At 46.1% G+C, this 27302-nt stretch overlaps 1 protein-coding gene across 1 annotated transcript in view; it reads left to right on the forward strand.

Moving 5' to 3' along the window:
- fras1 (Fraser extracellular matrix complex subunit 1) overlaps nt 1-27302 on the forward strand; it is a gene marked incomplete at both ends in the record, with an annotated part of 162135 nt that overhangs the window by 14408 nt on the left and 120425 nt on the right. Inside the window, one exon of the mRNA XM_084439588.1 lies at nt 7355-7386. Coding sequence (XP_084295714.1) covers nt 7355-7386 — 32 coding nt within the window. The remainder of the gene's footprint in view (nt 1-7354; nt 7387-27302) is intronic.

Consider the following 27302-nt stretch of genomic DNA (forward strand, 5'->3'; position numbering starts at 1 on the left):
AACTGGGTCAGGGCCAGCGCCGTTGTTTAGCGGTGAAAGGTGATGATGACTATAAGGGCCCACAAGCAAGCAGGGCCCACAAAAAAACAAGAGGTCCCTCTTTCTATGACAAAATCTACATGTAGATCAGTCACACTAATGCTGCATCAGAATTCAAATTAAGCCACAAATAATGCAATACAGATGAAAAAAGTTGTAATTTCCTGAGCAATATCCCCCTTCTTAAATGATTTGGTCCATGCCATGGTTCATGCTGGCAAGTCTGACCTCTTTTGACATTAACGTCACTATACCGGCTGGCTGTCAAATACTAGCACTAATAGCCTAACGTTCAATCATAAATATCAGGCCCATATAATCCTGGCACCAGAAAATAGTGGAGAGAGAGGCCAGGAGAAAAGGCAGCAGAGCGGGAGCCCAGTATATAATATATTTTTTTTCCACAAGAAAGCTGAGAGTAGCTTTGTTAAAGGTACCCAATGTAGTTTTTGACCACTAGTATGCGCTCTAGAGCAAATTTGAGAAGGTGGTCCCCGAAAATCGCGTACTACGTCATTGCGTCAATACACAGAGCACATAATAGTGACGTTTCACACATCTTTGTTGTTTTCAAAACATTAGCTAAATATCGTTTTGCGAAGAAATTACAAGGTAGGAACGACATTCAAGTGATTCAACATGTTTATTAGACTACAAGGAACCATATAATCGAGGAATTTCGAAAATAAACAAAGAACGGATTGTTTTGATTCACGTTTCGTTGGGTACCTTTAAGACAGTTGGTCAGTTGCCCGCGGTCTCACATTCACCATGACAACGAGAGCCGTTAGCCTAGTGTGTTAGAACGTGCTAAGCTAGGTGGCTAACGTTAGCTAGTAAGCTTACGTTCTGGTAACAACTCGATCTGGTAACTTTAGCTACCATTAACTAGATAGCTACCTACAGTTCTAGCAACCAGCCAACTGCTGTAGGTAAGCTAGCTGCTAGATAACGCTAGCTACCATTAACTAGACAGCTACTACAGTTCTAGTAAGCTAGCTTTCGCTAGCCAGCCTCAACCACTGCACTGTTCTGGTGAGGTGGCTGCTGTTAGCTAGCTTGCCAGCTGGCACACTTGCAAATACTTTCTGTCCAAATAAATACATAAAAATCCAGCAGCAGCAGCCATGACACGTTTCCATTCTCATGAATGCTTATATTATAATGTGCTATGCTAGCTAGCCGGTCCTGTTGACATGTCTTTTTAAAACCTTTATGTGCTGCTACTCACAGAATCAGCTGTGGCCCCTCTGATCTAGACACCCACCCCCAGCCCCCAGAAGATGCTTTAGATGGTGAGTGAGTGACTGGTAGACACTGGTTGGCTATTAAACTTATTACTAAACTACTGTACTGCTATGAATAGCAAAATGTAGATGTAAGTTAACCCAGGTTAAGATAGCCTACATATGAAACAGTTACATTACATAAAGAAATTCATGGTTAATAAATAAATAAATAAATAGTGTTAAGTTAATTAATAGAAATTCATATAGAGTTGATTTCTTTTTAAAACCTTTATGTCCTGCTACTCACAGAATCAGCTGTGGCCTTGTCTGACCTAGACACCCACCCCCAGCCCCCAGAAGATGCTTTATATGGTGAGTGAGTGAGGTAGATACTGGTTGGCTAGTTAAACTTATTACTGAACTACTGTACTGAATAGCAACATAGATGTAATCCAGGTTAAGATAGCCTACATATGAAACAGTTACATAAATAAATAAATAGTGTTGTTAATTCATAGAAATTCATATAGAGTTGATTTCAGTTTTAATGCTGATTTGTTCAGTTCATTTTTGTTATTTTAGAGAGGGTATTTTCTCTTGAAATAAGAGAGGCGTTTATTAGCTAATCAACAGCCGCCTAGCCAGCTTCCTGTAAACTCTACAGTGCTACATAGATTTATTCACAAGTCTTAAGAAGACACTGTTCTGTTCTTACTGTCTACAGAGCCAGGTCCTAGCCAGTCAGAAACAGAGTGAAGGGAGTGAAGAGGCTCATAGTAGTTCCAGTCATGAAACTGCTACAGACAGAGACAGTCCAAGCACAGGAAGTACTCAAGTAAATGTCTATGGAGAGGTTAATTGGAAAAAGAACATAGAGAAACAGAAAAATAATTACAAAATTATACATAATTTAGAAATAAATAAATAAATAATCAAGGGGTTGAAAAAAGTGGTGACGAAAAGTCGGAGGGGTAGAGGCCCACACCAATATTCTTTAAGGGGGCCCAGAATTCCTAGCAACGGCCCTGGTCAGGGCATAAGGGAAGGAAAAGAAAAGAATTGGGAGTTTTCCCTAGTCCAAGCTAGAACCTAGAATGCCATTGTTCTCGACATCCCAAACCGGGAATCGAACCCTGACCTCCAGCGTGGGAGTTTGGGAAGGCCTTCCGTCCATCTGAAAAAACTAAACATTTACCTGGTAAATACATGCAAAGTATATCCTAATATATAATGGGTAATTACTGAGACCGAGGGGCCTGAGGATTTGGGACGGCCGGGGACATTCTCTCCCATCCTTCTGAAACAGGGGAACAGAGAGGAGGAAAGGAGATAACGTGGTTAGAAGTCCCTGAACAGGAATCGAACCCTGGCCTCCAGCTGATACAGCTGAACCCTGGCCTACAGCTGATACAGCTGAACCCTGGCCTACAGCTGATACAGCTGAACCCTGGCCTACAGCTGATACAGCTGAACCCTGGCCTACAGCTGATACAGCTGAACCCTGGCCTACAGCTAGCCTCTAACCCTAACCCTAAACACACTCACCATTACGAACAGTGCTAGCCTATCACACTTTTCCTAAAAGTAGGAACAGTGCTAGTTTCCGTGCTTGGGTGCGTTTTGTCCAGGTGAGGAGATGAGACTTTACAGTTACATCGGCAACAGAGAATGCGGTTGTTTGTGGCGGGCATTTTAGACCGGAGGATTATATTCCTGGTGATATGACCGAGTTCAGGATGGGATTTGGCAGCCAGGACCGTGTGAGACTGGCAGCTGATGCGGTTCCTCCACTGCACACAGCAGCTTCATGGGCTCCACCGTCAACACAGGAGAAACCTAGGGTAGATTCAGCTCGACGAAAACGTGAATTGTGCAGTCTTGTTTTCTAACGTTTGCCAACTTCCAAATTAGACAGCACAATGATTTCGATAATGAGAAACGTGTGATACGTATTAATTGTTGTAAGGCATCATTTGTTACAGCTTGGTGACTGTGTTAGCACAGCTAATCCATTTGTAATGTATTTCATGTGGTGTAATGTTGTGTTCTAAGGTTTTGAGCGATGCGGTAGGTAATGAGGGGACAGAAGCAACGCCTGCAGTGGCCTGAAGAGGCCTTTCCACTGGCTCCTCAACCATCTGGCCTTCACTGTGGCTCCCAGTCTAACATCAAACCTTTCCTTCACTCATCAGGTAGTGAAACTATACCTAGGATTAGCTGGAACTCATTTACATCATGTAGGGAGATAAATGTTTACACCTCTTAGTATGATGCAGGCTGGTACAACTCCAACATTAATCATGACATTCATAATTATAAATATCATTGAATTAGCATATCTCAGACCAAATGTCAAGAACACTGAACAGTATGCATCATAAAGGCAGATTTTTTTTATTTTATATAAATCAAACATACTTACTTACTTACTAGATTTTGTGGCAGAGCTGTTGAATTGGATTAGATTGTACAGGTTTATATATTGTGGCCACTGAATGTATGATGTTGCACAATTATATGGGTAGACATCTTTTAATCCTACTGTAGCTGTCCAGGTACAGCCCAATCAGGCCCATCACCTATCAGGCCAGGCTGTCAGCCCAAGAAGGTCAGTGTGGGAAGTGAGAAGATGAGGGCTGTCCCAATACCATTTTACAGGCTTCGAGTACTCGTTGGTGAGAACGAGCGAATAGCGGATATTATAAAACCCCTAGGTGGCAGCATTGCATAATCTAAATATAGAATAAATACTATGGCGCGTGTCGCCACGAACAAAAATACAAGTTCATCATGATAAACATCACCCTGAATGAACACTAGATGGCAGTGTTTACTCTAAAACATCACCTCACTCATGTTCCAGTGGAGTTGGATTGAAATTCAGTCTATTTTCTCATGACATACTGTAGCTACACCTACACATCACGAAGTCGTGTACTAATTCTGGAGACCTATGGATAGAGAGGTGATGTCCACTAATTCTCCACTCCACAGACTAGACCCGCTGGCTAAACTACTCACACCCCAAACGTGCAGATATCCATGCATACTTCGAAATGTCAGTTTTTGCATGTGATGAATAGCAAGTAAAAGCCCTCTAGCTCCTGGGTTGCACCTGCGAGGGAACACGGCGCTGCAGGCCCGATAGAGGAGCAGCGTTGTTTATTTGGCAGGAGATGAAAGCCGAGAGTGAACCTCAGCTGCTTCCCTGCACAATCTCAGCCTCCAACTCTGTCCTGAGCGACCAAGAGATGAAGCAACTGCAAACCTATAATACACACCTTCTAATATGAAGACGTGTATTATAGGTTTGCAATTGCCTGCATGTAATAGCTCTGTTTTCCCCCCACAAAGACATCCAGATAGGTCGTCAGGTTGATGGCTGAACCGTGTAGGCATTCTGGCATATAGGATGTTATTAAACAATGAGAAAAAGACTATGCACTGGATATTGCTAACAAACTGTTCTCATTGTGTCATGTTTTATTGATCTGGAGGAGAAGGCACCTCCTAGTATCCATAGGATTCGTGCTACATTCATTGAAGTGTGGGGGGACGTCCTATAGATCTGGAGAGGGCTTGGGAGAAACTGCGTTACAATTCACTTCAAAGGTCGCTGGCTCGCTGGCGCGGTAGTGGCGAGTGAGTGGTGGTTAAAGTGTAATTATACGGTTTCCAACCTGTGTTTTTTTTTGTCGTCATGCTTTACAGCTTTTAAATCTATGGTCGGCGACCCGACACCTGCATTTTGTCTTGAAGTTTCGCTGAGCGCAAACAGTTGGACGGACACGGAGCGCATTCCTTCACACCGCCTCGACTCCTGCGCCTAACTTGAGAACTACTCTGCCCCGCTTCCCCCCTCACGAACATTTACCAAGAGTTTTGCCAGTGTGAATGTTTATCTGAGTGATCAGGGGAACAATAATGGTACCTGATATTCGCTCTGACTTATAGTAGAATCATACCGTGTTTCCTCCCTCGGACTTAATGCCTTTTACGCAGTGATGGGTTTGCGGTGGATGTTTTTAGCCGCTTTGGCTGGAATTCTCACCATCACTCAAGGAATACATGGTTAGTATGTTTGTCGATCTCTTCAAATCAATGAATTGCATTGTTTATGTGTAGGTTGTTTTTGAATTGAAGACATGCTGGGTGATAGAGAGTCTATCCTAGGCACCCGATGTTTGTCATGTCAATTCTTGTCTGAGTGAAATCAGGGCAATTGCGATCTCAGATGAGTTAATCCACTTGCTAATGAGGACATATTTACAGAGCAGGCTATTAAACAGCTTCTCTCCATCAGTTTGTGTAAGAGAATACATGGCCCGTTTCAGGCTGGGGGATTTTCTTCCAGACATAATCCCTATGTGAATGTGTAATCCCGTTTGAAATGGAACAATCTAGCTCTGTGTGAGATTACGTTTTGACAACAGCACCCACGTAAACGGTCGTCTTGATTTTGCCTATTAATTAACAATCAACTCCCAAATCAGTAGGCAACATGGTAACATTACTTTTAAAATCATGATTTGTTCTCAGGGTAATATCCTAATTATCCGTCAACACAAAATCTATCTAAAAAGGGGATTATGTGGGGTTATATGTTTTCACTGTTTAATGTTTAATGTGAGCTGGGAAAACATTAAAATCTCTGTCTATCTATCTATCTATCTATCTATCTATCTATCTATCTATCTATCTATCTATCTATCTATCTATATCTAGGCTGTCTATCTATCTGTCTATCTATCTATCTATCTATATCTAGGCTATCTATCTATCTATCTATCTATCTATCTATCTATCTATCTATATCTAGGCTGTCTATCTATCTGTCTATCTATCTATCTATCTATCTATATCTAGGCTATCTATCTATCTATCTATCTATCTATCTATCTATCTATCTATCTATCTATCTATCTATCTATCTATCTATCTATCTATATCTAGGCTGTCTATCTATCTGTCTATCTATCTATCTAATCTACAGTAGGCTGTCTGTCTGTCTATCATTGTAATTAAATGTATGGCAGATGCACATCTGAGACATGCACATCTATAACTCCCTCAGGAGTTCAAACCACTGATCTGCAGACTCTGGTTCTAAGTGAAGTGAGTGGAGAACCTCTTCATACTCAGCATAAAGAACCCCCACGATGCCAAGTACTCAGTTGGCATCAAAGCTTTGCAGAAGTCGGTCCCGTATACATCCTCGCTCAGCTTTGCCCAAACTGTTTAAAGTGCATCAAAAACAGCATAACAGTCATTGAAATGGCTCATTCTGGAGATAACAACTATAACAACACACACACGCACACACGCGCATTCAATTTGGCCTAGTGTGTCTCTTCTCTTATTCCCTATAATTGTTCCCTTGTTCTTCCAGTTGGGCTCTTGTTTTAAATCCCTTAAAATCTCAGGATTATGCATCCCCAGTGGGATATCAGATTACTCAACCTCCTTTGTTAGGCCCTAGGCCTGCTGGATTATGTGCTCATCAGTGTTAGGGTGTTTTCTCAACATTTACCCTCCCAATTGAGCAAGTGTTAATCATTGACATGGCGTAGCTTTAAGAATATTTTATTCATTACATATCAGATTGAGTCAGGAAACTTTCCAGATTCAAGTTATGAATATTTTTGACTGTTCGTTTACATAAGTGGTCAATCATTAATTTAAAAAGGTCTGAGAATTTAAATGTTTCATTTTCTTTTAAATGGCGCAGGAACTTCTGAACCCAAGTCCCAGAGCAGACTTGAACTCGTGAATTGTTTTTTTGGGTGCCTCCATTTCTCACTATTCCTTTCCTGGCCCACAAAGTATATTCTGTTAATTCACTAGTGTATCTATCAACAAGAATCGCTCTTCACTTCCAATTGGCCCACGCCAAAAATCAAAGTTGGTCATATGTTTTCATATCTTTTATTCATTCTCATGAGTAGTGCATCAATGCACACAGGGCATTACCGGAAGTTCATAGTGAAACTTTTATCTTGAAAACCATTCATACCATGGGGTCATGATGAGGTGATCTCCGCACTAAACCATTCCTTCTCTCTTCCCCTTCTCCTCTTTCTCCCCAGGAGCCTGCGTCCATCGTGGATCCCTGCACGCGGTATGCTCGCCCTCGTCTTATTTACCCACATACACGTCAAACACGCTCGCCGGCTAAATTTATATCAGCCTCGTCCGCCACGCGATGATGACGATCGATCATTTCCTGAGGCTGATGGGTATTTTCTCATGCATAATTCACGGGGGACATTATCTAGGCAACGTTCCTGACAGGAAGGTACAGTGTCTGGGTATTATCAATGGGATAGTTCCCACTGTTGTCTGAGTAGATGTCTCATCAATAATGGAGACCTGCTGCTGACTTTGTGAGCGATAATGGCCGTGAGGAGATGATGACTCCATGATGGAGAAGTCTTGACAACATTGACTGTCTCCTGCAGAGAACGCTATAGCTTGTGAATCATAGGTCTCCTATACGACCACAACCGTCTTGTGCTTTAATCTTGAATGTCAACGTGGTTTTATGTATCAGCTGTCATTTTTAAGTGATTTGCACTTGGTTTGACCTACTTAGGGGATTGTGTGCGAAAACTCAAACCTACTCACACACCAAGGCCTGTTTGTTGATGTTTGCTGAAACCCCAGCCACATAATCCGATTAAAATGACTTTTTTTGTACTCTGAGTGCCGCTGTTACGGTAATGAACAGCACTGTTTGCACAGAGCAGCTATTTCACAGAGAGAACCCCACTTTTCTTCCCAGAAACAACTGGCAATCTTCCTTAAAAGCCTTGAACATGCTTCTCAGGGGCGGGCTTGTGGTTCCCATGCTGCGTCTCACACAGTGTTTATGGGGAATAAAGACAAATTCCTTCTCCAGTCACCGTGTGATCAACGTAATTATGGTAAAGCTCAGCTGCAAACAGCAGGTACACTCCTGTGAGTGCAGGGAGAGGCAGGGAGAGAGAGGCAGGGAGAGGGAGGGAGAGAGAGAGAGGGAGGGAGGGAGAGAGAGGGAGGGAGGGAGAGAGAGGGAGGGAGAGAGAGGCAGGGAGAGAGAGGCAGGGAGAGAGGCAGGGAGAGAGGCAGGGAGAGAGAGGCAGGGAGAGAGAGGGAGGGACAGAGGCAGGGAGAGAGGGAGGGAGAGAGAGGCAGGGAGAGAGGGAGGGAGAGAGAGCGAGGAAGAGAGAGGGAGAGACAGAGGCAGGGAGAGAGTCAGGGAGAGAGTCAGGGAGAGAAGCAGGGAGTGCCCCCACTGTACACACCGGCTCCATTCCTCGTCTTCAGTGACTGAAAAGGCCACTTAGAGCGGGGAAGGAGCAGAGAGGGAGGTTCAGGTGTTTAGTCTTTTGTGGGTGTGGGGAGATGTGGGGGGGGGGCAGGTGAGAAGCCCAAGCATGTTCTAACACTCAGGAAGGAAGAACTCTCCCAACACCTGGAGTAGGAGTCGGGTACAACCGGGAAAAAACACCCTGATTAGAGTGAGGCCTCAACAGAGAGCCTGAGAACTCACTCCGGACAAGGCTTTAATAGATGTGTCTTTAGTGTGTGTGTGTGTGTGTCTGTGTGTGTGTGTGTATGTGTGTGTGTCTGTGTGTGTGTGTGTGTGTGTGTGTGTGTGTGTATGTATTCTGACTCCGTCGACACCGTAGACTGTCCTTGAGAAGTGCCGGTAACGGGTGATATACTGAATAAGAGAAAGAAACCGCACACTCAGACACTCTGATTCTCCATAATATGATTTAATAAGATGATTTAATAAGATGATTTAATAAGCGTGACAGAGTCTTGTCAAGACTTTTTCAAAGGCCGCGAGGCCTAAACGTTTCCCGCTTATTAAATCTCGTTGCGTCGAGAGCGAGAGGAAGACGTGTCTTTATTGCCCGTTACTCCGTCTCCCTGTCCTGTACGAACGGTGTGGACAGGGGAATGGGAGGTCGTTTTCTTCTCTCTTTCAGCCGGCAGCGGTTGAAACGTTTATAAATGTTTGTCATGAGAGGTTCTGGAACGCCGGCACGTCATCTGAAATCACACACAAGAGGCGGCGTTATGGCAGCTTCCTTCGGTCCCGTGGAAACGAGCAAAGCCGGCATAATGAGGGGGTTCTGCTTAATGACAATATAACGGGACCTCTGTTTAAAAGAGACTTGTGAGAAAGAAAAAGAAAGAAAAAAAGAAAGAAAGAAAGAAAGAAAGAGAAAAAAAGAAAGAAAATAGAAAAAGAAAGAAAGAAAGATGAAGAAGATCAGATTGAGCAGGCTGAGGTGGTGGTGGTGGGCTGGCACGCTCATGTGGCCTGTGGACTGTTTACCTTGGCTGCTGTGTCCAATAAATCAAGTATGACTCCGCTCTTACCTTCTCCCTCCTGGCCGTCTCAACCAATCCCCATTGTTCTGAATACCATGAACCAATCCAGGTGAGGAAGACAAGCCAGATTGATTGTAGTGATATGACTCAACTCTTGTGCCAAAAGTGAATGTATACAGTTGAACTGCAGTAGACAGGATTTTTAATTGTGTGTCCATCTCTATCAGTTCTGCCCTGTATATGTCTAGAGGAATGGGCTTTTGATGCTAATGTGAAGAGGCCTTGAAGCCACCATGTTAGTTCTTGTGTTTACATCACTTCCTGGACTCAGTTGCGCACTTCCTCTGAAGCAAGGAATGTGTGCGGCCTATTCAAGGTATGGCCGTCGACAACAGACTTTTCTCCCGGAGGCTTGAGACCTCTCTGTATCTCCTCTCATATCCCACGTGCGTCTGCGAGCTACGGTATCTACCGACGCCACGTCCCGCGCTAGCGCACCGCGACGGCGCCCCACAGCCGGCACCGACGGACAGCGCGACGGGGAAGCGCCGAGGCACCGCGTCCAAATATATCACCCGAGCCTCGGGGGCCTGCATTCTTGGCATCGCAAGCCGTCCTTCCCCGCGGCGATCAAAATGTAGGCCATCTCAAGAATAGCGCTATCAGGACGGAGGGTGGTGTGGTGACACGGAGGTTTTTTTTTAGGGGGTGTGAGCTGTTCAGTATTAGCTTGAGGTTGTTACTCAACGTCGATGTTCGCACTTGAGCTTGTCGCAAAGGGTCATACGTGGCACTTGGCAGGTGCAGGTTGAATTTAGAGGTTCGCATATTTTTTATGATAATTTCTGTTATGTTTACAGTGGTTAAATTGAGCGAATTGGCTAGACCGATTGCTCCGCTGAACTTTTATCTGATAAGATGGAAGTTGGAAACAGCCTCAAAGCACTTTGAATTACCTTGTTGCTGAAATGTGCTAGACAAATAAACTCGCCTTGCCCTGCCTTGCCTTGAATAATGCAGAATGGTCCAGTGCATACATAAAGATCATTCGACTGAACACTTTTCCCACTTCCAAAGCCTTGTCTTTATGTCGAGGGGAGCATCTTAAACATGGGGATTCATATCTGGCGCCCCGTGGGCTCTGGCAGTGAAGTATGACGTTGAGCATTAACAGGATCGGCCTGCCGCTGAGGACCATATGTACAGTATATTAGAGGGAACTGGCTGGATTCATGCTAAAGCCCCAGCGATAAGTTGTCCGTGGCGGCAGGGTCGCCACTGACTGGCGTGCTCGCTCGGGGCTTCTCGGGGCTCAGCGCGCCCCCTATGATCAGAGGACAAGCCCCATCAGAGGACACGCCCCATCAGAGGACACGCCCCATCAGACCTCATGTCCCTGTTCAAGGCTGAAGAAGAGAACTAGAGGAAACAAACTTGAGAAATTGGAGAACAAAGAATAAGATGTCACAGAAAGTGGGAAGGAGCACTAGAGAGGGACAGGAAACAGTAGAGAGAGACAGGAAGCAGTAGAGAGACAGGAAACAGTAGAGAGAGACAAGAAGCAGTAGAGAGAGACAGGAAGCAGCAGAGATGGACAGGAAGCAGTAGAGAGAGACAGGAAGCAGTAGACAGGAAGTAGTAGAGGGACAGGAAGCAGTAGAGAGAGACAGGAAGCCGTAGAGAGGAACAGGAAGCAGTAGAGAGAGACAGGAAGCCATAGAGAGGAACAGGAAGCAGTAGAGAGAGACAGGAAGCCATAGAGAGGAACAGGAAGCAGTAGAGAGAGACAGGAAGCCATAGAGAGGAACAGGAAGCAGTAGAGAGAGACGGGCCCAATCTCAGACTGTGTTAGAAGAGTCAGCAAAATTTCCCTCTGCATGATAAGTGAATTTCCGACAGGTGAGGCGTGTCTTTGGACAAATAGGGTCAGCTACAGTAGCCTCAGCCAGCCTCGAGCCTCGAGGGACAAATTCATCCCAAAGCACATTTTGTTGACGCTTCTCCCTTCAATCCCAAACTCATCATTTTCACACAGTTGGAAGTTGTCTTCAGAGCAATGTTTGCTACTCAGCATTCAGATCAAAAAGCAAACATAAACAAGGACTAAGGTTCAAATGAGGACAATTTGTGGCATCTCTCCACCTACTAGACTAGAAAAGATATTTTTCAGGCTCTGCCAGATTTGAATTATTAAGACCCATTAGGTTGTGTGCCTACGGCGACTGCTCATCAACAAGACACTTTTAAAGCTAAACTGCTTTTTACAGCGTGTCCAAACCGCACTCTCCTCATATCCTTTGAAAGGATCTCATACACCGATGGAAATATTTCTCTGTTTATTACACCGTCTGCTGATCTCGAGTAACAGAGTTGAGAAGTTAAAATGCATGAGCTTGTACAGAGGTGCCTGCTGTCGAACATAATTACACAAAGTTCAAATGTGGATTTGCGGTTTTGTGTTCAGCAGTTGCATTATGGGAAATAAAATAGAGCTATATATTTCTGCCTGCAACGTTTCACCCTTGCGTATACCACCCCAAGCTGTCTACTCTGCTGTAGTCACAGACCAACCTGGAAATTGAGTCCGTATTGAGTCGTCTAATCTCAGGGTCAAGACGAGTCTTTCCTGCTGGAGGCGTTCAGTTACATATTAACATGAGAGGAAACATGACGGCCTCAACGCCCTGGGAGTCAACCGGTTTGCTCAGGCACGCTCAAACATTCAGACCGGTCTCCGACGATAATCAGGACATGGCGCCATGTGACGGTTTCTTGAGAAACGTCCGCGAAGGCGCGCCGATACGTGGCTCTGCCGGAGCGGGTTCTAAGCGGGTTCTAAATCCCCGAATGGAACCGCGCTCTTCCCTCTCGTTCCACGCAGACTAGGCCACGGATGAACGGAGGGAAGTGTCGCAACGTTTGGCCAGCGCCCAGCTTCTGGGCTAATGAGCAAACAAACGAGCTAGCCCGTCCCCACGTTCGTGTCCCCTCCCCTTCCAAACCACCCGGCCGCGGCTCTGAGGTCTCATCTCTGCCCTCAAAGGTCTTTTGTCCTTTTTCTCCCAGTTGCCCCCCCCCTCCCCTCCGCCCCCCCCCCCCACTCACCCTCCCGGTCAAAGTCTGTTTACCACTCATCTGTGACTACAGGAATTCATCCCTAAGCCCTACTTTACCACCCCTCCCCCCCCCCCCCTCTCCCCGCACGCCCAGGGGCTATTGAGACAACAAGTGATTTGGGAGCAGTTCTAAACTAAGCCAGGGCTTTGTCTCAGGAACGTTTCACTCAGGGCGACTCGTTTCCCTGTTCTCCTCGTCCGCTACGCGCCATAGGAGCAAGGTTCTGTTCATTTTCTGGGCTGCTATATATAAAGATCTGCGTACTCTGAAAATACAGGTCAGACATGACAGAAGAGCGCGAACCATCCATCCACACTCCTCGTGATTCTCCCCGAGCGCTCTTCTCTGCTGACCGCGGCCTCGGCAGCGCTGCGCCTCTGCCCTGCCGAAGTACGACCTTTCTCATCATGTCTCCTTCCGCCAGCCTCCCACAGAGTCGACTTCTAGTGTGCAACACACCTCGTACCTCACACCTTCTAGTGTACAACACACCTTGTACCTCACATCTTCTAGTGTCCAACACACCTCATACCTAACATCTTCTAGTGTGCAACACGCCTCGTACCCCACACCTTCTAGTGTGCAACACGCCTCGTACCTCACACCTTCTAGTGTGCAACACCTCTCGTACCCCACACCTTCTAGTGTGAAACACGCCTCGTACCTCACACCTTCTAGTGTGCAACACCTCTCGTACCTCACACCTTCTAGTGTCCAACACGCCTCGTACCTCACACCTTCTAGTGTGCAACACGCCTCGTACCCCACACCTTCTAGTGTACAACACACCTCGTACCTCACACCTTCTAGTGTGCAACACGCCTCGTACCTCACATCTTCTAGTGTCCAACACGCCTCGTACCCTGGGGGTTCGGAAGTGGGGGCAGCACCGTAGAGCGGCTGACTTCATCCTTCCCACATCACCCCCCTCGGCCGCCTGGCGGGAGCCGCCCCCGGAGCCGTGGTCATCTGTCCGTCGGGGTGATTCATGTCCAGACACGCCCTCTGCCCTCCTTCACTTGGGCCTCAGAGCCACAAAGTCAACAGATGGTCGACTGCAGATCCATTGTGTTCGTTTTGTTTTGTCGTCCAATCAGGCTATTGGAAGAAGCCATTTACGGTACGGTACTCTAGGTAGTACAGACACTAGATCGGGGTTTAAAGCTCCTATCAGATGCCCCGAATAATTATCAACCAAAATAATCAAGTTCATTAGCGTCAGGGGGTCTACGTTTTATATCTAGGTTCATCTTCACCTTTTCTCTTTACCCTCTCAACTCATCGTTTGCAGAACTCTTCTGATGTGTGAGTGCGTTTTATGACTACAGTATTACTGTATTATTACCTTGTACCCATTACCCCGGCCTGTTAACCTTCACCATGGAGACAGTGGGATTAGGGGCCTCCCAGCCCAGGCGGATGATGGCGGATGATGACAGCAGAGACGGATGTTTGCCTGAGGTGAGGTACGGGGAGCCAGACCGGGCCTGTCTATGACTTCAGCTCCCCCCGTCTAACCCTCCTTACCTTCCCAGACCCCCCGGGCGTGTGCGTCCCCACCTTTGTCAGCAAAAACAAACCTTTTTTTTCTTTTCCACCCCGGCTGCGGTCGACCCCACAAGATGCTGGGACTGTGTTTGCACACGTTCAGCCAATAACAAAAGAGATCCTTCCACTTCAAACACGCAGGTTCTGGCTTTCCGCCCATCTGATAAGAGGGAGGAATAGAAAGACTGTGACTCAGGCAGGAAAGGCTCGTTCTCATTCACTCACACAGCATGTGGCCACCAAGTAGTCTGGAGGTAATGTGAGGTTTAACTCTCCTCAGCGCCCCTGACCTTCACGTGACATTCAGATTCAGAATACCTTATTAGTCCCAGAAGGACAATTCATTTCTACAGTCAACCTGTCCATAGCAACAAAAATACAATATGACAAAAGAGATAAACAATACAGCAGTTAACATCCATAGTCGAGCGGCATCACTTCAGCAAAAACCACAACCAGTGACATGTTTGTTGATGCCACATTCTTGCTAGCATGTTGATGACTGGGTCATAAAGGTTAGCTTTCCTTTTTTCTCAGCCCCCAGAAAAGCTTATAAAGCAGCAGCTCCTACTAAATCCTTAGCAGAAACAAATTTGAGTGAAAATAGCTCCCATGTGTGACACGGATTATAATTTCACAATGATATTCAATTTATTTGGTACCGAAAATTGATTCATGGTACCAAATAAATGATGATGGACCATCAAAGATGGATACCTAAGCACCTTTTGGACTCTTTGAGTGACCTTTGCCCTCTAGGCAGAGTAAGGGCGTGCTTCAACCTGCCTCGGTTCGTTTTCTGACGAGCCTGTGGAAGCGTGGGTCAGAGAGGCCTGCTCTGCTCTGCTCTTTTGTTGGCCCATGCTAAAAAAAAAACACACATTTCTGAAATGTACATAAGTCCTCCGGTTCTATTCTTAATGACTCATCTAAATTCTTAATGGTCAAAAAGTTCTGTACAGAATCTCACAGGATACATGTGACATGGGGTCAATGCTATTTGGATTCCACTAGCTTTAGGAAATGAGTTGACATTTAAAATGAGTTGAAATGAGAACTTCAGGTAAGAAGATGAATTTATCTGAAATAAAGTGAGTTGACGTAGTGGTACGTGTAAGCCCAACTGCTGTTTGCTCTGAATGGGATAAAAAGCAAGACAAAATGTCTGTATTCATATTTGTTAGTTTGTTGTTTATTTACGGTATTCGATGCAACAGCGGGCTCTTTTGCCCTGGTGATCTTTGTTGTGTGCTACGGCAGTTGCCAGATCTGCCAAGTTATTTGCAAGTGAAGCAACAAATTCAAATAAATATGTGGAATTCCTCTGGGTATTCTAATGAGGAAACTTGCACCAAACTGTGATGTTGTCTCAAGCCCTTTAAAAGGGCTTAAATGTCAACATTCAGTTGTTTGCTTAAAACAGTTCAGTTAGAAGTACATGAAACTGTTGAAAGCTCTAACGCTCCAGGCCATGGTAGTGGAGTCAGCTTGCCCTTCTGGTACCAGCTCTGGCAACGCTTGTCTTTAAACCACAATATGAAATGAATCTTTGATGCGCTGCTGTGAAAGAGGATGTGTAATTTGTGTGCTCCGATGTGTGTGGAGTGAATATCAACGGCCTTATGCACATCTCTGCACTATGATTATCCTGTCCTTTATGTAATGCGATGAAATAACATTTACATTTCCCATCTCTCTGCTTCCACCGGACACTTCCTGGGGAGTCAGCTGCTAAAGAGGGGTGTGAGAGGGTCATTTAGACAGGCAGATAAATACAGTTATACTGTAGTCATTTAGACAGGCAGATAGGTACAGTTATACTGTAGTCATTTAGACAGGCAGATAAATACAGTTATACTGTAGTCATTTAGACAGGCAGATAGATACAGTTATACTGTAGTCATTTAGACAGGCAGATAGGTACAGTTATACTGTAGTCATTTAGACAGGCAGATAAATACAGTTATACTGTAGTCATTTAGACAGGCAGATAGGTACAGTTATACTGTAGTCATTTAGACAGGCAGATAAATACAGTTATACTGTAGTCATTTAGACAGGCAGATAGATACAGTTATACTGTAGTCATTTAGACAGGCAGATAGGTACAGTTATACTGTAGTCATTTAGACAGGCAGATAAATACAGTTATACTGTAGTCATTTAGACAGGCAGATAGGTACAGTTATACTGTAGTCATTTAGACAGGCAGATAAATACAGTTATACTGTAGTCATTTAGACAGGCAGATAGATACAGTTATACTGTAGTCATTTAGACAGGCAGATAGGTACAGTTATACTGTAGTCATTTAGACAGGCAGATAGATACAGTTATACTGTAGTCATTTAGACAGGCAGATAGGTACAGTTATACTGTAGTCATTTAGACAGGCAGATAAATAGTTATACTGTAGTCATTTAGACAGGCAGATAGGTACAGTTATACTGTAGTCATTTAGACAGGCAGATAGATACAGTTATAGTTATTTAGACAGGCAGATAGATATAGTTATAGTAATTTAGACATGCAGATAGTTATAGTTATTTAGACAGGCAGATAGATACAGTTATAGTTATTTAGACAGGCAGATAGATATAGTTATAGTTATTTAGACAGGCAGATAGATATAGTTATAGTTATTTAGACAGGCAGATAGATATAGTTATAGTTATTTAGACAGGCAGATAGATATAGTGATGTGGGTTTGTGTGTAGGGTCTGACCCAGTATACAAAGATGCATACCTGTAGTCGATGCAGACCTTTGACCGGAGAATTCACTGGGCACGAGATGATAGGTGCCATGTTTTGCTTAAACCACCCACCCAAATTTGAAATTGACAAACGACACAGGAAATGAGGTCACCTACTCGCTTACTTCCTATCCAAATGAGAGGGTAAGGCCGCAGCTGTTAAAGTTCCATCAAAGTTTACTACCTCTCACCTAGTGACATCATACAGTCGTATACTTATAGAGTTATGCTTTTGTCAGACTCGACTTTTTGTGAGTTAAAGTCTAGTTTTTCAAATGGTCAGATTATCAGTTCTCCCTGATTAGTATTTAGACCGTGTAGCGCAGCGTAGAGTAACCAAGGTAACTGCTCCATAAATCCATGTCCTCAGGCAAACTTAGTGACCTTTATGAGAGCTGGTTGAAAAATTAGAGGTAAAGAACAGACGGCTTCGCCTGTCCGGCCTCCGCAGGGTTAAAACACCACCAATAAGCCGCGGGGTACAGTAATAGCAGGCAATTAGAGCTACCCAGAGTGCATTGTGCCTCCCACGCCACAGCTGAAGGGATTCAGGCGTTCTTCTTCTTGTCCTACTGGAAATAGAACCCCCCCCCCCCGCTGTGACTCCTGCCCAGTGTTGAGACTCTGCAGAACAGCGCTCCCAGCGATCATTAATCTACTACACAAACCATACCACCGCTTCACCAGGATGGGCTCGGTTCAGGAGTCTCTGCACTCTTCCTCTCCTCCTCCTCCTCCTCCTCCTCATGTTGTGCGCCTCCTCTCCTCCTCATAACCCCTCCACCCACCTTTTTCCTTTAAACTCGTTCCCCGAGGCTAAAAGTGCTGCGCAGCATATTTCTTCCCCTAAAGGGAAACGTAATGAGGTCTCGATATTTTCATAAAGCCAGAATGAAGGTAACAGATAAGTTCCATCGACGGTTTTTCGAGAGTTTGTGTCTGTGGAAAAAAGTGTGAAGTGAACAGAGAATTGCAGCGGGTGGCGGCGTGTCCTCAAAGGCTCCCCCGCGTCCTGTGAGGACGACACATCTGCCATTTCAGATGTCGGCCATCCCTTAAGACCGCGCTGATTACACCCGGAGCCTTTCTTCTCGCTGACTGTAGCGGGTTTCTGTCACTCGCGTCTCCCCTCGGGGGCGGATGAAACGACGGTGCTTAATCCACCCCCGAGAGGGAAACGCAAGTTCTTCTGTTCCCAGGGCCCTCTTTGACTTGAGTTATGTTCTCCACCGCTCCTGGGAAAAGAACATGGCCGACACTTACAGAGGAGTGAAACGGACCTACTTCAATGTCAATGTCAAACCTTTATTTAAACTCGTGGGGCGATTGAGGTTTCCCTCATTTCCAGTGCCGATGAGCTCAACCTACTAATGAGCCGGTGTTGCGATTCAGAAACACAATGAAGCGTGAGAGCGTCTGAGAACGCCAGCCCTGCCGCTCCACCCACGTGTGTGTTTAGAACCTGGTATGTTATGGACGTTGTGAGAACGTCGTGCGCCAGGCCTGTCCTCACCCCCCCCCTCATGCGCTAGGCCTGTCCCCCCCCCCCCCCTCGTCCTCCTGCGCTCAATGGCTCTGCCACCGGCCTCTTTGTTGTGAGGAATGTCCCTGTTCTTTATCCCGACCGTCTCCTGACCGCGGTCTCTCTCTGACCGTCTCCCGACCGCGGTCTCTCTCTGACCGTCTCCTGACCGCGGTCTCTCTCTGACCGTCTCCTGACCGTCTTCTGACCGCGGTCTCTCCTGACCGTCTCCTGAGCGCGGTCTCCTGACTGAGGTCTCACCGGAGTGTCCCCGAGCGTAGCGATGACAGCGTACACAGACGGAGAGAGACCTGGCTCACACACACACACACACACACACACACACACACACACAGACACACACACACACACTCCCACCCCGCCGCCTGTTCTATCAGCGAGGCACCAGACGACGGCGGGTTTGTCATTTTCTCGTCACTCGTCCGGCGGGACCTCTTCTATAGAAGCGCTGACTGCTGCCGTACGTCTGCAATTAGCGCCGTAGAACGTTCCGGTGCCTCCTCTCAGACCGGCCCCGGTATATAGTCAGCGCTCCGCAAACACCTGGACCACGGCGGTGCTTGAACAGGCCTGGCTGTAATTTGCCAGAGAACAGCAGTAAAAGGACCAGGACTGCAACCTGGGAAAAAAGGGGGCGGGGGGGGAGGAGCCGACCGTTGGGATCTGTCATTAGTCCGTCGGCTCCTTCATCTCTCTGGCATGCGTGAGAGGAGTATCATTAGACTCGGAATCCCAGAGATCTGCTTTTTTATGGGAAACTCATTGGTCTCATCTTTTCTTTAAAGGAAAAGCACTTCACAAGGGGGTCGGCCATGTTTCTTCCTCTACCTCTGGTGCACAGATTGTTGTGGGAGATCCCCGATCAACGCTAGCGAGATATCGATCCCCCCGGCAACGGCCTCTTAGGGCTCTGTGTCCTAATGATAATGTGCAGTATATGGAGTGTGTGTGTGTGTCCTCACATTGACTCTGCTTACTGTCTATGAATAGGAGAAATGCGAGCTTGTCATGTAACTCATTTGTCTGATGCAATGGAGGTGTGTGTGTGGGTGGGGGGGGGAGGTATTTTCAACTTTCAGGGGAATGGGTGTGCCTTAAACCTGTAGTATGTGCTAATCATATACATGGCTAATCAACTGATCTTGAATCTTGAATCTTTCATGTCAAGGCCTAATTGACTCCCCCAACATCTCAAAAGCCCTCGTTAGTTAGTACTAGTAGTGTGCTGCGGTGATGGGGAGGGTCTCGTGTGTCAGAAGGACAAATCCTACATCAATTGCTTGTTGCCTTCAAGTTCCTAATGACGGTTGAACTATGCAGGCGATTGGATCCATCATCTGCTATAACTTTTAGTGTTAGTGTTAGAGATGATTGATGAGTTGCGTTAGTCTTAGATGATCGATCCATCATCTACGATAGCTTTGAGTTGTGTTAGTCTTATGGCGGCCTTACACCTACCGACTTTCCCCCCGATTTCAAAGTCTCAGACAAAATACCAAAGTGGGAATAAAATCTCAAGAGTCTTGCTGGAGTTGCTGTGCGCTCCCGTGATCACAGTCGTTAGGTGTAAGGGGGTCTTAAAACTCGATTCTGGCCAGTCTTTGTCACTTCTTGGCCTTACGACAATATCAAACATGTCTGATATTCTCACAAGCCTTTAGTCTTGTCTTATGCAAATTGCGTGGTTCAATGACGTGACCATTATCAACAACCAATAGGCGATTTTAAGAATCCTAGTCTGCGACTTAAAACTCTTTTAAAAGCCTTTAGATGTGAGAGGGTATCAGATGACAGTCTTTTTTAAATCTTTTAAAAGTTTTATCAAAGTCTTCTAGTGTATGGACAGCATTAGATGATGATGAGTTGTGTTAGTCTTAGATGATTGATGAGTTGTGTTGGATGATTGATGAGTTGTGTTAGATGATTGATGAGTTGTGTTAGATGATTGATGAGTTGTGTTAGTCTTAGCTGATCGATCCATCATCTACTATAGCTTTGAGTTGTGTTAGTGTTTGATCTCAAAGGTTGATGAATTCATCAGAATGTAGTGGCAATTACTAAATCCCTTAGATTTTCTGATACTGTAATACGAGGGTACAGGAGCTAAGCTGTAACCGGCCTAATTGTGGAAATGTGGGTTGGACTGCATAAACCAAGCATACATTCTGGCAACCAATTGTGTCCGGGACAGAAGCAGCTTAGTGTACAGTAAATGCTTGTCTCAACATATTTCCGTAGATTGAACCGGCATCGGCGTCTCACAGGGGAAGGATTTGCCTCACAGCTATGTGTGTGTGTGTGTGTGTGTGTGTGCGCAGCCAGGTTTCCCAGCTCTGAGCCTCCATTAAACACACCCCACACACACTCCCGTGACCTTTGGAAAGGCTACGTCGGCATTGTTGGTCACAAAAGGCCGGTTGAAGGGAGCAGGTGTGATAGAGGCCATGTTTTATTGAGTCAACTCCGGGGGAAACACTTGTTGTTGTTTTTACAAGGAGGACAGACTCGTGTTTAGAGAGCCAGAAGGCTCTAGCAGTCAGATTAGACGGGCCAAGCCATGGCCAGCGTCCAGCTCCCCTGAGAGAGAGAGAGGTTTAGTCACGTATCCCCCGCGCTCAAGGTAAAGTGGAAAGATGAATGGTTGAAGAGATAGAAGTGGGACTGGCTCTCTCTCTTGTACTACAGCAGGACATGAACGTTCACAACCGTGATCGTGCATTATTCATACTCTCGTTTAATCTTTAAAAATGTACACGAAATGTAAAATAAAGGTGATTGAATGGTTTTGTTGTATCCTTTTAGATGAATGTGCAGCTGACGTTGAGCCACTTGATATCAGCTTCACAGGCTAAGAAAGAGAATATCTGGATGTTCAGTATCTCCATGAAGATCCCATACAAACTCATGGATTTTCACTGGGCAGCAGCGACATACAATATCACACTTCATAACAACCATATTTTATAAGGCTTTACAAACCATTTTTAGAACATTAACAAACTACTAAGAAAAAGTTTGTAAACAGTTCTACATGGTCAGTAAACAATGCAGTGTAAATACACACACAGAACTGGATGTTTTTTCCCCACTGGAAAGAAGAGCTACTATGAATGAACGACCAGCCCTTAGGATGATAGTCTTGCAAATTAGCCCTAAGACTGTCATCCGCTGTTGGCTCCCTGGCCTCTAGTGCCCGTTGACGAGGCCCTATTATTGGGGCCCTGGAGGGCAGAACCACACAAAAGACTGAGGAGGGAAAAAAAAAGAAGGCGAGTTGATTGTGTGTGCCTTTTGGTTACTACACCAGTGAACCATGACTAAAGCTCAAGGTGGTGGCTTCATTCCTCGTCCTTCTCCCCTGTCCCTCCCCCAAGCCCCCAACAGCCAGGCCAGGGATTAGGGAAGTGAACCACGGCGGAGGGAACCATGGGGAACACGTAGGCGGGAAGTGGGAGGGGGTTCTGCATAGCCTGGGCTTTGAAGGACCGTCCAAGTCAGAGTGAGTAGGAGGCCAGGTTCTCGCTGTGTTGTTCCCAAGCTGTCCGCCGCGTCAGTGATGAGGAAGAAGAGGACGCTGCCAAACCCAAGCGCTCTTCTGCGCTCCTTCTCAGACACGTCTCTCTCTACCTCAGTTTACACTACTTACTGAAATGACCTTTATCACCCCAAAGGAGGCGCTATTTCTCAGGCTGTTGTAGAATCGCCACCAGAGAGGAACTTTGGGCACTGCGATGGAAATGCTTTCGATACAAATATAAATACAGTGGTCTAATCTGACAAGTCTGGAACTTAAAACTGTCTCTGCAGCGTTGTCATGACTTTCATAGAACTTGTCTTGTAGAGATACCGCAGTGATTAGTAGTTACAAACATTAATAATTGAGAAAACTAAAGCCTAATTTATACTTCTTGAAAAGTGTCGCTCGACAAATGTCGCTCGACAAAAAAAAAGTCGCTCGCCATGTAGCGTTTATGCTTCGGGCGACACTTTGCGTCGTCTCTATGGCAACAGTCAGCCGTGGGCTTGTCGTTTTGTTGCGGGTTTGTTGTCGTTCTGAGAGAAGTGGCTTTCTGAGGGAAAGAGTTTAATCTGAGGTAAAGAGGTTGTTCAGAGAGTGCTTTTCATTGTGGTTTGTTTTCATTCTGATGGGGAAAGATGGCTGTACCGGTGTACCGTGTACCGGGATGCCGCAGTACTTGGGCATCTCTGTGAAGGGGCAGGGATGAATTGTATAGATGGGGATATCTCCTCACAAGCTGGGAGAGACGTTCCTCCACTCCTTCCATGACAGCCTAACGTCAAATGACAGCCAAAACTAAAACAAGGCTGTGGAACAAGCATATCCATGGCAACGCACGAGCCTTCTATCCAGCTATCCAATCACACTTGAGCGACAATATGTCAGTCAGTGACATTAGAAAAATCCGTTGGTGCGTGACAGCCCTCGGCGACTTTTCACAAAAATGTGTCGCCCATGACGTCAACAGTGTCGCTCGACGAAGCATGAACTGGGCTTAAGTGCCTTGTCAAATTGAAATTGAATTGAAGTGAGTTAAGAGACAAGGCAGTCCTGTGGAGACAAATGTCACAGAACCTCTGTTGACTGGGAGCACGATCTGCAGAATATGAGGAGACCGCCCTCAGAGAGAGAACCTCAGAGTTTTCTAAGGGAGTTCAAGTTAAAACCACAGAGTCAGACTTGGGCTGATGACAAGGCTCTTTGAAGCCTAAAATCTCAATATGTGCTTTTGGCAATAATGAGAGGAGCTGCTGAGCATGCTGGGAATTCTGTCATGGTTTATAACGCAGAACGCATCTTGGATGGAGTGTATATGGTGAAAATGCACTCTTTCAGTTGTCTTTGTGCGTGTTCAAATAAAGTTGTCTGCACAGTTGAATCTGATCCTTTTGTAAAGCAAATAGGAGGAAAAGGAGATGGCGCTCTGTACTGTAGGTTTTGTTCAAAGTTCAAACGTTTGAAGGTGCTCTTTGGACAAGTCCAAGGCAAGTCCAAGGTCTTAGAAACTAAAAAGCCTTTAGTTTACGGCTAGTTCATTATGATCAAATAACCAACATGGCATACCCTGAAGAAGACCTTGCATGGCCCAAACATGTTGGTCTATCTGTTCATAATGAACTAGCCTAAATTAAAGGCTTTTTCATTTCTAAGAAGAGTTGCCATGGGCTTCATTTTTGCGTCAGATCCTCTTTTTAACTCAAGCTAGTGCAGCGAGACCCATTCTGTCTTGAAGGTCGCAGGGTGTGAGCGTGAAATGAGCAAAGATGGGCTCTCTTTTGACCGTACCAGCTGAATTCTGCACGCCTTAGATAAAAGGAAGCTTGAAGATGAGGTGTGAACGAAAAGATGAGTTGAGCGCCTCACTGTACCTCTCAACGTTCTTGGAAGCCAATGGTACAGTCTGCCCCCCTCCCCCCAACCCCCCCACCCCTATAATAGATTGCCAGCGGGTAAGGGGGCTTGTGAGAAAGCTTTGAACTTGCATTGATCAGAAGAAGGAATTCACTTTGTTTACTCCCAACACAGCCCTCTCAGGTGTCAGGCCAGGTAACAGCACGCGGGGGCTGGGAGGGGGAGGGGGGCGGTAGCGCCCCAGGGGGCTAGGATGGAGAGATAGGAGGAGGGGGAAGAGAGACACAGACCTGTCTGTGGCCTTATCTCTCTGACCTGGCTTTGATACAGCTCTTCAAAGACTGGCGGCTTTGTAGTCTCACTGGAGATACACAACAGAGAGGCAACATATCTCCAAGTGAATACCACGCAGGATGTGTCATACGTTAATAGCACTGGTATGTTGTTTGATATTGTGCTTCTTGTATTTGCTTTGACTCTGTCTATAATACATTGCTTATTGTGCTACTATATTGGTATGCATGAAGAAAAAAGCCCCTCCCCCCCCCTCTCTCTCTCTTCCTGTTCAGGGACCTCATAATTGGCTACAATTGGATTCATCTCCAGTTGCCACGCCCCCTTTCTCCTTTCAACCCACTCCCCATGTTGACAGGAGATATCAAACAAAGCATCTTTGATATTTATGTGCAAATTAATTTAGGATTGTATATATGTATATCTGTGACGTGATTGTATTGATGGATTGATTGTATGTATATCTATGACCTGAGATTTGAATATGGTGATGTCATCATGAATTGTTTTTCTATTGGTCAGTACGGGCCAACCGACCTATATTTAAGAGAATGAATTCTACCTTCTTGTAGTTTGAACCTGACGATAGCCTAGTGCTGAAATGTTCATTAAAATTGCTGCTAGTGAAGAGGACACTTATTGGGTCCTCGTGAGTTTCTACACACCTGCCCGTGCAGATGTGCATGGGCGTCATGCCACCCAAAAAACTGAGGGGTCACGAGATAACGAGAAATGTTACTGTTTTTTGTGCATTTTTGCAGTTTAAAATCAGGACACAGCACACTACCAGTTGCCACTCAAGCGGTGTGAAATTAAATTTACCCGTAGCGTTCTTTCAAGGACTTTGAAAATAAAAGTAAGGGAAAACAAATCAACTTTTTTTTACTCACTTGGCATTGGTCCGAATGATATATTGTATACTGAAGTATGAAGTATATTGAATCTGATATACTGAATAGCCTAATATTTGGAGGACTTCAGGGTTCATCAGTTAAGGACAACCTTAATCTAAATGTATGCAAGCAGATCATGAAAACGTGTTTATCTGAGACGAGGTGAGGGGGGGGGGGGGCTTCCAGGTCCAGTGTTAATTTATAAGAAACCAAATCCACGGGAAAAAGAGGGTGTTTGGCTTTTTAAAAGAGGTTATGGTGGCTTTTCAAGGTGGTCTATGACATAATTAAAATAATACATTCAGCTCAGTAGAGAAAATAATCATAGCTCTGCACTGTAAAATGTAATGGTAAACAAACAATAACAGAAATGTAAAACAAAACAAAAAAACACCCCCAAATCTGAGGGGGCACGTTCCCCCCTCGAGTTCTACAGGCATGATGCCTCTGCAGATGTGCAAAACGGGTTTTTCTTCCTCACTCTATCGGTATGCAAAAATAAATCCACGTGAATGAGTTTCTCTGAACAGTGAATTGTGGACTCCCTCCAAGCTGTCCTGGCCCAGGTGATCAGAGTCCTCTTTGTTTAACCCCCTGCTGGCGCGCTCTCTGAGCTTAATGTAACGTTAGCTAGCGCCTCACCATGCATCATTTACACTTTCATTCCTGATGCTGCCAACGTGAGGCCCCTGGCGCGGCTTGGCAGTGCTCCAGACTGCTGTGTGTACCCCCTCCCCACACCCCCCCCCCTCACACACACACACACACACACACACACCTCTCGATTGTATATTTCAACGTGCTGTGAGAGACGACTCGTCTGCTGTGTTCGTAAAAGCATCCAAAAACGTAGTCACTCACGTCCCTCTTCGCACATGCTGCTCTGTCCTCACCTCGGGCGCTTTTAGAAGGCCTCTCACGCCCCCGGCTGCGCGAGCAGCGTCCTTGACCGGCGCAGGCAGACGGACGGACGGACGGACGGGCACACACCGGGGGGTCCGGTTCCGCCCCCCCCCCCGAAGGCCGTCCACTTAGCTCCGCGGCCGACCCAGATCGGAGGAACGTGCGCCGCGTTCCAGGTGGTTCACACCGCCGGTCCACGCTGTCACGCTCCGGTGCACCCCCCCCCCCCCCCCCCCCCACGACCTCCAGCTCCGTTACCCAGGAAGAAAGAGGTCACCGTGGCTCATTCAGCGCCCATCCTGCTGGCGCGACCAGATGTTCGTTAGGGGGAATATCTCCTGAGCCCAACGAGGTCAATCTGAGGGAGCCGGTGTCCCTGACAAGGTTGTTAACCCTTTTAATACGACCACGTCACCGGCAACATTTAAAAAAAATCTAACAAATATTTAATAATCTAAAAAAAAAAATCTAACAAATCTAAAAAATTCCTCACTCCAACACTTGCTGAAAGCCGAGAAACTGCGCTTTCTAGTATTATAGGGAAAATCCAATTAATATTTGAAATGTCACTGTATTTTCAGGGTTAAAAGTTAAATCTGCTAAAACCAACCAGACTCACCAAGCCGCTCCATGACCGACAGGCCAGCTCATCAGACCAGCTTCTCTCAGCGGGGCGGACTTGGGCCTTGGGCTCCTTCCTTCCACTCTAGGCTCTTAAATATGTTCTGAAAGATGCACTTGTGAGTACTGGCGAGTAGTAGTAGAACACCTACTACCTACGTTAAATGCAATTATTGCAAGTCACTGGATATAAGCTAAATGACTGTAACGTAATGTGACGTCTTGAAATGTGAGTGCAGGAGATGTTTCTGGTTTTATGCGGAGAGACTGTGGAGAGACCTGTGTGGAGAGACCGCTCATGGTGTCTCCTGCAGGGAGAGACCTTGGTGTCATGCTGGTTCATCTCTCTCTCCATGGTTGAAAGGCGGGCGGAGAGAAGAAGGAAAGTGAACCTGTCTTCTCTCCACCCCCCTGCACCTCCCAACGCCATTTTGTCTGATTCAACTTTTGCCTTTCAGCCATGGATGTAGTGTAGTGGGCACACTGACCCTACAGGAGCCAGCTGGACTCCGTCTCCCTCCCTCCCTCCCTCCCTCCCTCCCTTGCTCCGCTAGTCACCCCCCTCCCTGTCCCTCACCTCAGTGTGCACCTCCTCGCTCCTCCTGCAGCAGAGTGGCTCAGCAGCCTCGGGGGGGAGGGGGGAGGGGAGGAGGAGGCAGGAGTGC

Source organism: Borostomias antarcticus (genome assembly GCF_949987555.1).
Source record: "Borostomias antarcticus genome assembly, chromosome: 6".
Lineage (NCBI taxonomy): Eukaryota > Metazoa > Chordata > Actinopteri > Stomiiformes > Stomiidae > Borostomias > Borostomias antarcticus.